The sequence below is a fragment of the Triturus cristatus genome, chromosome 2_2 (assembly GCF_964204655.1).
Source record: "Triturus cristatus chromosome 2_2, aTriCri1.1, whole genome shotgun sequence".
Lineage (NCBI taxonomy): Eukaryota > Metazoa > Chordata > Amphibia > Caudata > Salamandridae > Triturus > Triturus cristatus.
In genome coordinates, this window is record NC_140582.1 from 563,419,283 (window position 1) to 563,434,734 (window position 15,452).

Here is a 15,452-nt window from a genome sequence, read left to right on the forward strand (position 1 = left end):
ATGTCTGGCTGCACATACCAATTTGAACTTCGTACCGCGCAGTTCAAACTCATCCTATCCACACTCTTCTGGCTGATGTAGGAGAGCCAAGCCTTCGAATCAATTTCAAATGTTAAGATATAAGACAATGCTTAACACTGTCCCACATACCTCTTACAAACACCTGTGAGACACACGTCTGTTCACTAAGCAATCTGGCAGTCTAAACTAGGGATGTGCGAAACATATTGTTTGCGTTTGCTCAATTACGTGAAATTTCAGAATAATTAACCAAAATGACTCATAAATTCAAGGGTAGAGGGTGTGGCTTAATGGCTAGGGCGGCTGACTTTGGAGCTAGGGAACAAGGTTCGAGGCTCCGTAGGGACGCTCAGAATCCTATGATTCTGGGCAAATCACTAAATCGCCCAGTGCCTAACAAAATGAATGTGTCCATCTTTAACCCAACTAATGCTCATGCAAATCGCTCTGATACCTTCGGGTCGAGTTCGCGCTATATAAAACTCCCCCAAAAATATGCAAAACCACAAGTTGGCAGTATATTTTAGGGCAAAGTGCATCCTCATTTTGCACTACATTTATAGCATAAACAACACAAGTGCAGCAAACGGTGATTTATGTTCTTCCTGTCCACTAGCAGTAAATATTTGCCACGCACTGTGTATAATTATGCAACGTTGAATAAGAGTGTATTTGAAGGATTTTCGTGCTATGTGAATTTACTGATATTATAGAAGATTACACCTACTCATGTATAACAGAATTATTTTCAAGGTCTGTTCTAATCATCTTGCTAGTCCTATTTATGGGTGAGATTTTGGTCCTTAAGTCAGTCACTGGCCCTCTTTTTCACTGAACCTCTTTTTCACGGGTCTCTAAATCTCATATTTCTCATCGCAATCACTGTGGCCTTGACAACATACAGAGCTGCACCCCATGAAGGAAAACACAAATATGATATATGTTAATTTGTAATTAAAAGATGTAGTATAGTCATTTTTATATCACTCATCATTAATCAACAGCTTCTCAAGCATCTTCATTTAACAATCTAAAGCCAAAATGCTATAATGTAACATAAAGCGCTATGTGAAATATTTCTGAACGAAAGAATACACAAATATCACTCAAGCGTAAAATAAAACAAAGTCAGATTTAAATTGGGCACCCTCGGTGTATGTTGTACCTAAGTTTCTGCCCTTAGTGCATAATAGTAAACCTGGCACTGGGATTGGGGATGAATAATTTCATGAGATTACTTACAGGTGATTTCATTTTTTCCATTTGGTTTCCTCATACCTGTCCTTACATCATGAGGTGTATCGCTCCTAGACAGAGACACCCTCACTTTATACCTAAAAATCACAAAGAATTCAACTTTACCAAGGGCCATCTCTACCACAGCCTGCCTTAGTCGACTTCTAACCAAGGTAACTAACATTAGAAATCCAAAAGACAGTGGGCACAACCAGTGTGTGCAGATCGTTAGGAACCTATGAATAGGGGACGCCCACAATAGTTCACTGCCATGAGGTTACAGGAGAGGCAAGGAAGCCAAAGACAGCTGTCAGTCAAGGAAACCACAGCCAACAAACACCATAGCAGCAGCATACCACAAGGACATGCACACCTCGGCCCAAGCAAAAACAAGGGAAAAGAGAGACCTTCAATGACACCTGCACCCCACAACAGGGGCTTAGGGCTAGGAGTGCTGAACAAGAAACTCATGAGGCATCCCAGGTGAGAAGACAAGGGCCCCCTAAACAGACTCAATCCCATGTTCCTTGGGGGGACACCAGAAGAGTGAAAGAAACATTCATAGCAGCACACCAAGAATGGGGTCACAAAACTACACCAAACAAGGTAGGTATTAAACACAAACCAATGATGAAAGCCAGAAGCAGGGATAATTGTCACATGCAAGTCAGCGACACAGGGCAAGAAGACACTAGGGGCATCACTCCCCACACAAAGGCCAAGGTTCAGCATGCCACATAGACATCCCTGATGGTGACAGACATAGACACTATTCAACAATGTCTGCCTGTTGACACTGCGGAACAGCCACCACGAGGAAAGTTCAGAGAATCTGAAGCAGTGAACTTAGTTTAAGCCATTAACAAGTTCAGCTCATGCTCTCACACATCCAGCAGAGGAGGAGGGAGCAGCAGGAGCAAGGAGGAACAGGAAACCCCATAACACATTAAAGCATGTGCAGGAACAGAACGGTGGCAAGGCAAGATGTGAGAAGGAGAAGGGCAGGGCAGACTACCACCAAAATCCCACATACTCCAAACAAATATGTAGGTACAGGCCAAAACTCCACTCAAGAATGCAAAACCATGCCCCTAGCAGTCGACTGGGCAGAGCAAATCCAAGTGCAGACCACATGGCAAACAACAGAGAAGCAGCCTAAGCATCAAGCCCCAAGTCTAACAGAGAGAGACTGGCTGCCACACAGAAAGTCCTCTCAATAGGACTCTCGATCAGATTCCCTAGGCCAAACCAATCAATTACAGGAAGCACAAGTAGAAGTCCAAAACCAAACACTCCCATGGAAATGGAACAGAAAGGCCAAGCCGAAATGGAAAAACCCATATAGAGAAATATGATACGCCCAACAAACAATAGCCCTTGGGCCAAAGGAGGCACGAGATGCAGGAAGTCATCACAGAAAAAGAAGAATGTGAAGAGCAGAAAATACCACTGGATTGACTGAGAAGCAAAGACCTCGGCCCATGAAAATGGAAAGCAGCGTACACAGGTCGAAGAACAGCTTCCAAGTCCCACTATACTTAAAAATGAAGCAAAAGGTGGGGAATAGCATTCCTAGAATTACAACCAATTGGCAGACCCAGCAGTCTGCCAGGCACACCGTCAGCCACCATAAACTACCACGCTAAATATAACATGTACCAGGGGGCAAAAGAACCATAACCCGGAACGGGGAGCTGGAAATCGCTATCCCACAATCACTGGGCCAACATGCAATGTACACAAAGCACACAAGGCCAAGTCCTGTAAGGGAACTGGACATCCTGTCAAATCCTGAAAACCATGAAAAAATGTGTGAGGCCTGTACCCAGCACCTTTCCACCCCACCTCAGGGTCCTGGAAGCAGCCACAGTCCTGATGAGGCCCAAACGCGTCGACTCCACAATCTGGAGAAGCCCTGCAGAAGTTTAAATGTATTGAAAAGAAAGTATTGCACATCCCAATTCAGACAGAGGGTTAAAAATTTCACCTTGGTTGTATGCTATCTTTAGGGCTTTCTTCTCTCTCTTTTTACAGATTGCCATTAATAATCATTGTTTAGGATTTCTCTGCATCCGTTAGGGTAATAAGTAATGATGTTCATGTACAGATATATGTATTGTTGTTGTTTTTTGTATATATAATGTGTGTATATATAATTGTTTGAATTGTCCTATTCAAAAAAATATATATAAAAATATTTGTTTGGGCTACATTTGGGAGGTGATTCCTATAGTAGAATAAGCAATTGGACATTAATTGAAGTCCTTGTGAGTGACTAAATAATTTTCACTCTAGAAATGATTTCCTTTTCGATCTATTCTGCCGCATTACTGTTGTTTTCCAGTGTCCGTGCAGGTAACAGCGATGGGACGTTGGAGCCGGGTTGGGGGGTGATTCAGACGGAAGATAACGAGGGAAAATTATTTATTTAATTTTCCCTCTGCATCGTCTCTCGAAACCCCTCCCACTCAGCCCCACCACTGTTACCTGCACGGACCACAGCTGCCCGGAAGGGGCATCCATATCCATCAAAAAATGTCAGCAGTTCTGTCAAGAACAACACATTAATGTCAGCCCCAAACCAAGCAGGGAGTCAGTGAAGGGCAGAACAAGGACCATAACAGTACCACATGGCCCCAATTAAGAACAGCATGGCAACTGGGACAAACAAACCCCAAACAAGAGCAACAAACAGAGAAATAGGACCATATCCTTCAAGTCACCAAGGACGATAGTTGAAATCCCTTGCGTATCCAACACCTTAGAAAAAGGGGGACATGCAAGTGTCTTCAACAAAGGTTTTTTTCTGCACTGTGAACCAAACACACCCAACCCCTAGACCAGGAGGGTGCATGTTTAAGAAGGCCCACACCCAGCCCTCCTAGCCTGGTGGCAAAATCCACATCCATCATCTGATGCCCACAGCAACATCCAAGACATAAATCACAACCCCAGCCTCAAGCTGGCCAGGGAGGGTCAAACACTAGGACCATCAGGAAGCAGCCTTGAACAAGTCCTGCAGACAATTTGGATGCAGTTACTGCAACGCCGATTTGGCGTTGCAGCTCGCACAATCTTAACTGTTTTATTTATTTACTTAACGCCGTACCGCTGTATGCCGGAGTTTACTACCCCCCACCCTGCCCCTACCCCACCGCCTCACCACCCCGCAGCACTCCTTCGGCGAGCCGCCACTGCAAAAGGTGACAAAGCGATAAACAGAAACTCCTATCCCAGGATATTTATGGAAAACTGTGGTCCTAAATAAACACAATTGGACAGAGAGGAGTTTGTTTTATTAGCAGTGGTTTGTCTGTTTCAATAGATTAAAATGCATAACCATGTAAGGAACGGAAAGGGGATGTGAGTAGAAAGTAATGGAGATTTGGTTCATTTAAATTTGTGGGTAAACCATCCGCACATTGAACACATGTCAGTTTGCAGCTTTAAAAGACTGTTGGCATGCCACATTGCCAGTTTCACAACTTGTCTCACAGTATTTTTTTCCTCTAATAAGATGAGAGATGAGAGGAACATGCTGAAGGTTGTTTCTCGAATGCATCGCATCTCAATAATCTTGAAACTTCTGGTGGAGCAGTTTACAGTTTTGGAAACAATGACAGCTTTAGACTTTTTCGATTTCAGGTATGTACCTTTGAATAGTTTTTTTTCTTAACACATGAGTGTGTTGCTTATAATAAGCAGTGTCCATTGAATGCCCTGTCAAGACATTATTTCATAGTTTACAGTTATTTGTTTTGAAGGAACCATGCAGCTGTCTTTTACTACTGATATTGTTCATGAAGACAAATGATGTACATCTTGATGGCATTATTTAGATAAGGTATCTCAGCTACATATTAGGTTTTTAGTCGCTCTATGCTAAGCCAAGCTGAGTGTACATCACATAGGAAGAGATGTTATCCTACCAAAATAAGAAAAAACACGTTATATCATCAGTAGTACTTTGCTTTGACAACGAGCAGAGTGCAAAAGCATTTTATTATATTCCCTAAAGTAGTTACCTTGGATAATTTGTCAATTATTTTGTAGCAATCAAATGTTCTGGGAGTAATTAAAAACATGCTTTTAAATAAAACGAGCTATTTGCTATGTTGTTTTTTGCAGGGCCGGACTGGGAACTCAAAGCAGCCCTGGCAAATTTTGTCAGACCAGCCCCCATGGTCTGAATAGTGAGTGCAGCAAGGGAGCCTGAGTGCTACAGGGCGGGTTTGGGGGTTCCCCCCAAGAACATTTGGACAGAAATGGCACATTCCACAAGACATATTTCGATATATGTTCACTTACATTAACTGTTAAAGCATAGGAAATGATGACCTAACAATGCACCAGGATTCCCTCACTATCACCCTCCAACAGTGCCTCTCATCTCTTCATAGCCCCTCTCTCACATGTATTTTATTTGTTTCATAGTGCCTCTCATACCAGTGTAGGATGTCGGAGCACTTTACATCAGAGACAAATACAGAGACAGTGAATAGTATGTGTATAAATCAGTGTATATAAAATATTACAAAGACAATGGGAAATGCAAAGTGTAGGATACATGTCGTCCATACTGGTAGGCATTTTTAAAGAGTGCTTGGTGAAGAGAAGCAAAACCCAGTTTTCAGAGCATGCCACAGTGGCTATGGTTGACGTTACTAATAAGAATTTATTTCTACCCAACAAACTCTTTTTAGCAACATTAGGGTAATGAAAGCCTTGAAAAAAAAACACTTTCTAACTTGTACCATGTAGTTTGCACACAGCTTGTTGACGACACTTCATAGCACATTGTGCTAGATTCTGATTTTAACTTATGACCTGGACAGTAACAAAAGAGTTTCTGACAAACGCAGTAACCCACTAAACTCTGCACATGAAATACTGTTCTGTGATGTGCATTGTACATGTCCCTTGCAGCAGGCATATTCATCCTATGCGCTACCTTAGACGAGTCAAAACTGACACTAGACACATCTCTGCTCTCTCACCAGAAGATACATTAATCACCAGAGTTATCTTGACACTTTTATTGTTGCCTGAAAACTACTGAATATACATGGAGCTCTGCAGGGGTGCTTTCAAAACTGCCGCACTGCAACAAAAACTGCCCCCCACCCTTCCAGTTTCCTAGTGAAATGCCCAATGCCAGTTTGCCTTGTTTTTTTAAGACCTTCCATCAGTGTGTTATGCAAATTTAATTGTTTTCTTTTCCTTTACTGCTCAATATTCTATGTTGCGGTGTAGTTATTGATTTATCTTACCAGAGACTGAAGACCATGGTGATCAGTGGTCTTCAAACTTTGTTAGGCCAAGCCCCCCTGAGCAAAATATTTAGGAGGCAGGCCCCCCATACTTTCCAAGAGGGTGGATCAAGCTAATGGTTAGGAAGCTTACCAAATCATCAGCATTGGGAAGCTGACTGGGGAGGCAAGCCCCATCCAGGTCTCTCATCAAAGTGGCATCAATAATTCTTCTGCACAGTGGTATCATGACCCTTCTGTACAGATGGTCCTGTACTTAAAGTTTACATTTCCACAAACATTCAAACTGCAAAGCTCTCACCTAGAAACCTCTACATAGCCCCATCCAGACCTTCTGCAATATAACTCACTTCTTCTTCTATGTACCACCCAGATCCCAACTGCAAAGACCTAGCCGGAACCACTTATACAAAGTACCTTTCGGACAAACTTTACCAAAGTCCATCCATGCACCTCTCTAAAACACACCGGACCCGATTCACAAAGGCAATCTGAGACAAAATTTTAACTTTTCAACTTTTGGTATTCACAGAGGTCATTTACGAGTCAATCAATCAATCAATCAAGCATTTGTATAGCGCACTACTCACCCAGAGGGTCTCAAGGCGCTGGGGGAGGGAGGTCCGCTATTACTCGAACAGCCAGTTCTTGAGCTGCTTCCTGAAGGCGAGGTGGTCCTGGGTCAGGCGGAGGTGGGTCGGGAGGGAGTTCCAAGTTTTGGCGGCGAGGTAGGAGAAGGACCGTCCCCCTGTGGTGGCTCTTTGGATGCGGGGGACGGCGGCAAGGGCGTGGCCGGTCGATCGAAGCTGGCGTTTGGGTGCGTAGAAGTTGAGGCGGTTGTTGAGGTATCCTGGGCCTTGGTTGTGTAGGGCTTTGTGTGCGTGGGTGAGGAGTCGGAAGGTGATTCTCTTGTTGACCGGGAGCCAGTGCAGGTCTCTCAGGTGTCCGGAGATGTGGCTGCGACGGGGGATGTCCAGGATGAGTCGTGCTGAGGCGTTCTGGATCCGCTGGAGTCTCTTCTGGAGTTTGGCGGCGGTTCCGGTGTAGAGGGAGTTGCCGTAGTCCAGACGGCTGGTGACGAGGGCCTGGGTGACCGTCTTCCTGGTCTCAGTGGGGATCCACCGGAAGATCTTGCGTAGCATGCGCAGGATGTTGAAGCACGACGAGGAGACGGCGTTGACTTGCTGGTCATGGAGAGGGAGGAGTCCAGGATGAAGCCCAGGTTGCGTGCGTGGTCTGTTGGTTTGGGTGCACTGCCTAGGGCGGGGGGCCACCATGAGTCGTCCCAGGCGGAGGGTGAGGACCCCAGGATGAGGACTTCCGTCTTGTCCGAGTTCAGTTTCAGGCGGCTGTTCTTCATCCATTCAGCTACCTCTTTCATCCCTGCGTGAAGGTTGGCTTCACATCTTTACGTCTGCAGTCAGGCCGGAATATCCTCACCCGGGCCGTACTCTCCGCACCTGGGCCGTACTCTCCGGCTGGGGCTGCACTCTCTGGCTCGATCTATACTCTCAATTTTTTAAATGGTAGAGGAGGTCATGAAAATCAGTTTGGGTAGGGAAAAGAGTATGCCCGCACACTACATCATATCCCAGAAAAATGTGCTCTTTTGCATCATGTTACATGCAATTCACGATTAGTGCTCCGCTGAGTGTGCATGGTACATGCAGTCCATGATTTGCCCTCCCCTCAGTATGTTCACAAGATTGGGAGAACCTAGGAACGACATTGTTAACCAAATTTCCAGTAATCCCAGCACGCCAATTGACCAATGGCGCCAGAAACGAACCATATAACAATATACAGCTGCGCAACCTGAAGAGGAAAATTGCAAAGGAGGTAAGAGCCAAGGCCGTAGCAGCAAGAATAGGAATAGTTACAGGCAACAGTGAGACCAAAAAAATGAGAAGGGAATACAAGGATATGTGCAGGGAGGCAAAAAAGGGGCATACTGAAAACCTTTGGGCAAAAGTGCTCTGTGCAAGCAAATTGCCAAACAGTAGTGAATTCTGGGGGTTAATAAATAACCTAACAAAAGGAATAGGAACGCACCAAAATGCAGGAATAAGCGATTCAGTTTGGACACAACATATTGACAAATTGTATAATAACACACAAAATGGTACTCATACGTGGGCAGAAACAGACTTGAACATATTGGAGGACGCAAAGCAAAATGCAATTTCAATAGGTCCCCCCAAACAGAAAAAAGTACAATTGGAAGGGGACCAACTGAAACTCATTATTCACGACTTAAATACCCTAATAACAACTAAACAACTAAAAGTAGTGATAACAAAATTGAAAACTGAAGGCGCTGCAGGGCTGAAGGGTCTCCCAAACGCATTTTTTAAGCAAGATCCTGATTTTTGGGCAAACTACCTCACGCCACCTTTTAATCAACTATATTGAGAAAACAAGATGCCAAATTCCCGGAGAGGGAACCTATTTCATCCAATCTATCAAAACGGAAGTCGTACTGAGCCTGGAAATTACAGGCTCATTGCCTTGATTGATGTTGAAGCAAACTTTTCGCATCATGTATTTTACAACAATTGCAGATGTGGGTGGAGGAAAAGAGAATAATCACGAAATATCAAACAGGCTTCAGGCAGGGTATGGGCACCATCACGAACCTGGCAGCATTGACGATCCAAATTGAAAAAGCAACAAGCAAAACAGCTGGATTCTTTGCATGTTACATCGACCTAAAACCAGCTTTTGACAAAGTGCCACAAGATTGCCTTTGGATGAAACTGAAAGCAGGGGGATTACCACAAAAATTGACATCATAATAGCCCTATATAGTGAAACCTGGGCTAGGGTGAAGCTTGGAGACGGCAGCAGAATATCTTTCAAGGTAAACATAAACAACGGACTAAAACAAGGCTGTGTCCTCTCACCGAGTCTATTTAACCTCTATCTAGCTGATCTAATCAACCACCTGTTAAAAGTAAATGGCCATCCTCCCAAATTGGCAAATGAGCCAATTCAGTCCCTGCAATACGCGGACGATATAGTGGTTGGGAGCCAAACCCCAATTGGGTTGCAAAGAGTTATCAACAACCTGACAGATTACTTTGATCAACTAGGGTTGAAATTAAATAAGAAGAAAACTAAGGTGGTGCATCTAGCAGGCTCCAGGCCTGGAAAATATAAATGGCACGGAAAGGGCGAACAAATTAAGGAGATCAGTTCATATAAATACCTGGCCATCAAATTGGGCCGAAGCATGTCCTTTATGGATCAGAAAACAGATATAAAAGCAAAAGACCACTCATTCCTTTTCGCTTACGAACAGCTGTATAAGAAAGTGCGCTGCCCCTCTCACAATCACCTTCTGAAAATAATGGCAGCACAACTACTTCCAACACTGGCATATGGCCTAGAAATATGGCACAGTCAGGAAATTGATATTTTAAATGAGCTGCAGACAAAAGTATAGTAAGCAGTTTTTAACCTTCCCATAGCCACGTCACCAGCACAGATACGCTTGGAATTTGGCCTTCAGAATCAGGAATATCAAAGAAAATCTATCTTCGCAAAACTGTGTTGGAAATTCCGAGGGTCAGAATCCGGATCTCTGAATTACCTATGCTGGACTGAAATAAAGGCCCAGTTTGATCAGAAAATACCAAACCCATGGGGCGAACATCTGAGCAGAGCCTTGAAAGTATTAGACATCCAAGAAGTTTGGGACAGTAAGATGGAAAGAACAGCATTTAACAGATTATGCAATGCCACGGCTAAGAAATTAACTTTTTTGGAAGACAAAACAAGATTGACTAAACGTCGACATGCCTGGTCGGTAATAAATTCATACACAAAGCTAAAACCACAAGCTTATTTAACAGCACATTTTCGACTAACATTTAAAAAGAGGTTTATGCTGTACCGACTAGGATATTGTAACTCGAAGGACTTGATTCCAACCTGGAAAAGCAAACATCATGCCGAATATTGCCACTTATGTGGACACCACACAGAATCCATATGCCACCTGATGTGCGCCTGCCCTACAGTAAAAGAAGAAAGAAGAAAGTCCTTTAAAGTGATCTTAAATAAATTAAACATCCGCATCTGAAGGCAGGCTGTAACTAGCTGTAAACATTTTAATTTGCCGTGGGGTAAAGTTATTCACACTGATCGACAATCTTCTACTAAAAGCGGACTTGAAATAAATAACTGAGGTTGAAACAGGACTGGAAACTTTATAAAAGTTGTAAACATTTTATCAATGCATTACATTTTTGGAAATACCATTCTTTTAAACTTGACTGTTTTTAAATTATTTGTTGTATGCTTTATGGTTGTGATAAACCAAATAAAGTTTTTTTGACTGACTGACTGACACTTTGAAGTGATCCATGAATTAGAATCTGGTCATCAGGATATCCCTGGGTTTTGGGAGACTGCAGGTCTTTGCCTGCACCGCTAGGAAGTTAAGAAAGCTAACCTGCCCCTGCCAGAGGGCAAGGCCCCAGGGTTTGATGTCATTCTGGGTGACTATTTAAGACACAAGTAGATATTTGGGCCCCCTGCTGACTCAAGCATTTTAATGCAGCTATAAGAGGGGGGATCCCTGCTATTTGGAAATATTCTGTTATAATTCTGATTTTTAAGAGTGGTAATAGAGCTGAACCTGCTTGTTATTTCCCCAGTTCATTGGTGGCTCGCAAGGTTAAAGTGCTAGGCAAGGTCCTGCTGGATCGCTTGTCCACTTCGGCATCTGATAAGAACATTCTCTATGAAGTACATTATGGATTTAGGGTAGGGAGAAGCACAGTGGACCGAACACTGAATTTGTACCTGTTGATCTCCAAGTACACTAGGGCAAAGTAGGGGGCAGTCCATTTGGCCTTTGTGGACCTAAGCTCAGCCTTTGACAGAGTTAATAGATCTAAGCTCTGGGCTGTGCTTGGATCCATGGGGGTTGATCCACATCTGCTTTCCTTCAAGGTTTTTATCCACAAGGGACTATCTGCATCCCTTAGATATGGGCAGAAGGGGAACATACCCTGCCCCTAGAGTTGAAGAGAGGGGTGCATCAGGGATGCATCCTGGAATCATCCTCTTTACTTTGTATATCAATGGTTTGGCTTTAGCCCTGTTGATTTGGGGGCTGACAAGCCAACTATGGGCATGCGACATCTGCCTGTTCTTTTATATGCAGATGATGCTGTCCTTATGAACCATACAGCCAATGGCCTACAGCGTTAATTAGATATTTTTGTTACATACAAGGATTTCCTTGATCTCATGACCAACCATGCGAAGTCTCAAGTTATGATGGTGGGCCATAAGAGCACCATAACCAACCATTTGGTAGTGAAGGGCCATCTTATCACCAGGGTTGATATTTGTTCTTATCTTATCACCAGAGTTGATCATTTTGCTTATCTGGAGATACGTTTTGATTCCCAACTTTCCTGGCAACCCCTTGTAAAGAAAATGTCTTCCAGATTTAAAGCAGCAGTCAGTGGGGTTGGCCTTTTGGCTAAATATTTGGGCCACACTAACGTGGAGGCTATGATTAAAGACTTAAGGGCCAAGTGTGTGCAGTTGGCATGTTATGGTTGCAAATTTGGGGACATGTTCCCGCATCCCAGCTTCAGGTGGTTAAAAATTCATTATTGAGAAGCTTTCTCAAAGTACCAGCTAGCACAGCTTCTGAGATACTGCATGAATAAGTGGGCATAGGGTATATCTCAGATATTACTTTACTTCACCCTTTGCTACTTTGGCTGTCTATTTGGCTCAAGGAGAACTTATCTCTGGATAGGAACAATATATAAGACTGCTTGGCCCTGGATGGCAAGCCTATGTAAGACGTATCTTTAAGTCATTGGGTTGCCCTGAGTTTATGCACCCGTGAGCTATAGTTAGGAGGGACATACAAATGGTTAAACAGGCTTTTCATGACATGGTTGTTGCAGACCAAGAGGCAAGGGCCCGCTTAAAGCATTATGGTTTGTCATTTTGTAATGATAAAATCAGTTCTTGGAGGAGAGCCTTATCTGGCTTTGGAGATGTCGAGCTTTCATCGCAGATTATTAACTTATTTTAGATTTAATCTTATTCATCGGCTCCTGCTGCCCAAAGGATCTTGCTACAAAATTTCAGAACTCTCGCCCTGTATTTGTGATGATATCTCCATTCCTAACTTCTTTCATATCATCATGTTCGTCCAATCTATAACCATCTTAGGCACCGATGTATTTACCCACTCTGCCTAACTATGAACTTTACACATGTGAGGCCTGCCTTTTTCTTCTTATTTTTCTTTATTTGACTCATTTCTTTATCTGGAGTGATTCAGGGGTAGTGATTTTTTGTGACCCTGATGTTTTATGCTGTGTATAATTAGTCTGTTATTTATTCTTACACTGATTTCCAATGTTTTTCTTAATGTATTTAGTGGTTTTGAGATGGTTTTTAAGCATTTGAATTGTCGTATTTCACTGATAAGCATTTTTATTATCTGCTATATTGTGTGCTTTTATGATTTTCCTGAAATCTCAAATAAAGCTATTCAATTCAATTCAATTACAAAGCCAAGGCTTAAGGAGATTTTCTTAGCAAGCAAACAGATGGCAGGCAAACAGGAATAAAGCTACTTTTATTCTCTATCAAGGACCGCCCCCACAAACAGGGTGCCCACTCCTACTTAGTTGTCATCCAGAATGCAGCACCGTTTTATCTTGAAAAGATTCCATCTAAAGTATATCCCAATGATGCGTGGCTTCCCTGCAAATTCTCATTCTCTAAGTGATCTTAGCTTGTGTCCCTACAACAGCGTGTCGACACAATCATATTTACACTTATTACTCTACTGCACATTTTATTGCACATAAAGGAAAAAGGTTTATCATTCCGCTTTTGCGCAGATATAATTTAAGACAGTGTTGTCCAGAACTATCATTTATTCAACAGCTTGATGGCCCATTGATGTGTCATACCTTTGGGCTTGACTGAAATGCAGGCGATCCCATTTGTTGCCAGACAAAAGCAGATAAGCTGGTAGGAAAACCCATGATAACTATGTCTTATGACAAACTATATAGTTATAATGGACTTTTAATTGGTGTCATTAATTTATACTATATTTACTATGTCAGGTATTTACAATTCTTCTGGTTGAGATTTTATGTTAGTCCAGGCTCGTGGGTATAGTACTGTTTTATTGTGAATGTTAATTTTATTCATGTATTTCTTTAATGAAATACTCTTTTTAATTTTTTTTAATTCTAAAAGAATGTCAAGTTAAATCCAACACTGCTAGAAAAGTTTAACATATGAATTTCTAGAATTCGTTTAAGTATGGATCCTGAATCTCTTGCTTATTCATCATAGGTACTTGTTTTATATGAATTAGCTTTTTCTGCTATGGAAACAAAATGTAACAAAGATTTTTGACTGACTGACTATACAGAAGACTAATACGATTTGTTATGCGATCAATCACAGCAACCTCAGTGAATTAGTCCAGTGACTATTAACACAATAATGGGTAGGGTCCCCACCAGATGGGAGAAAAATCTTTTCTGATTACACAAAAAACCAAACCAGCTTGAAGCAGTGTTTCCCTATACAGAACCCCAAAGCAAACAGAAATCTCACAATGTGCCTAACATTAGAAATGGTTCCCTGTTTGATGAATGTTCCACATGGGGCACAGTTTTTGCTGTAATGTATACCATAAAAAGAACAATTGATGGACAGAATGCAGAACAATGTCATACATTCACCCCAGTACAGAGATCTGGGCCTAAATCCATAGTTTTTTGCTCACCATGGCATTCCAGTTTGGACCCAGCCATATGCAAATCAGTCTTGAACCTGTGCCCCATGGGAACAGTCCAGCCCAAACTTCCAGGCTAGGTCCTCTCTGGACTGGAAACAAGCATCCTAGGACCGGTTTCGGGCTTTCAGCCCTTATCAACCAGGATAGCTTGACTCCAGTGGCATGGAGAGCACGGGACCCACATCTGGGCATACCTTTCCCACTCGGGGTGACAAACGCAAAAAGAGAAATTGCTGGTCAGAATGCAGAACAATGTCATACATTCACCCCAGTACAGAGATCTGGGCCTAAATCCATTGTTTTTTTGCTCACCATGCCATTCCAGTTTGGACCCAGCCATCTACAAATCAGTCTTGACCCTGTGTCCCATGGGAACAGTCTAGCCCAAACTGCCAGGCCAGGTCCTCCCTGGACTGGAAACAAGCATCCTAGGACCGGTTACGGGCTTTCAGCCCTCATCAGCCAGGATAGCTTGACCAGTCCCAGGATGCTTGTTTCCGGTCCAGGGAGGACCAGGCCTGGCAGTTCGGTCTGGGCTGTTTCCCATGGGGCACAGGGTCAAGACTGATTTGCATATGGCTGGCTCAAACTGTGGTGGTATAGTGGGCAATAGAAAGATGGATTTAACCCACATCTTTTGACTGGGGGAGAATGTTTGCATTGTCAGCATTCTGTCCATCATTTGTTTGCTGTAATATATACCATAACACATGTTATAGCTCTTTTGTCTGAAGTGCTAAAACAGATTCAGAATGAATACAGGGCTGCCCCAGCCCTGGACTTGAGGCAACACTTATTGGCAACTATGCCATGGTTGCCTCAATTATTTTAAGTAACAATAAAGGGGAAGCAGCAGCCTTGGCAGTACGCCAATGCCTCAGACAGGTTCCATTAGCCGATAAGGAGTGATAACTACTAAAAAGTATTGCTGAAACCCATACATCTACAGGCCAAAATAATTTGGGAGCCAGACCAAACAAACCACAACTTAAGGGTAATTCTGAAAAGGATAACTTGAAACAGGCAACTGAGTATTCTAAAAAACACTTTGATAAACAACAACATTAAAAAAAGAAAGTCACAGGGTGGCTCTCCTTAACCTGAGTCCTCCTAAAAGCACT

The 15,452-nt window shown here is 42.9% G+C and overlaps 1 protein-coding gene across 1 annotated transcript in view; it reads left to right on the plus strand.

Annotated features, from left to right (window-relative positions):
• TDO2 (tryptophan 2,3-dioxygenase) overlaps positions 1–15,452 on the plus strand; it is a 161,558-nt gene that overhangs the window by 42,103 nt on the left and 104,003 nt on the right. The window contains exon 5 of the mRNA XM_085641715.1: positions 4,775–4,902. Within this exon, the coding sequence (XP_085497841.1) occupies positions 4,775–4,902 (128 nt within the window). The remainder of the gene's footprint in view (positions 1–4,774; positions 4,903–15,452) is intronic.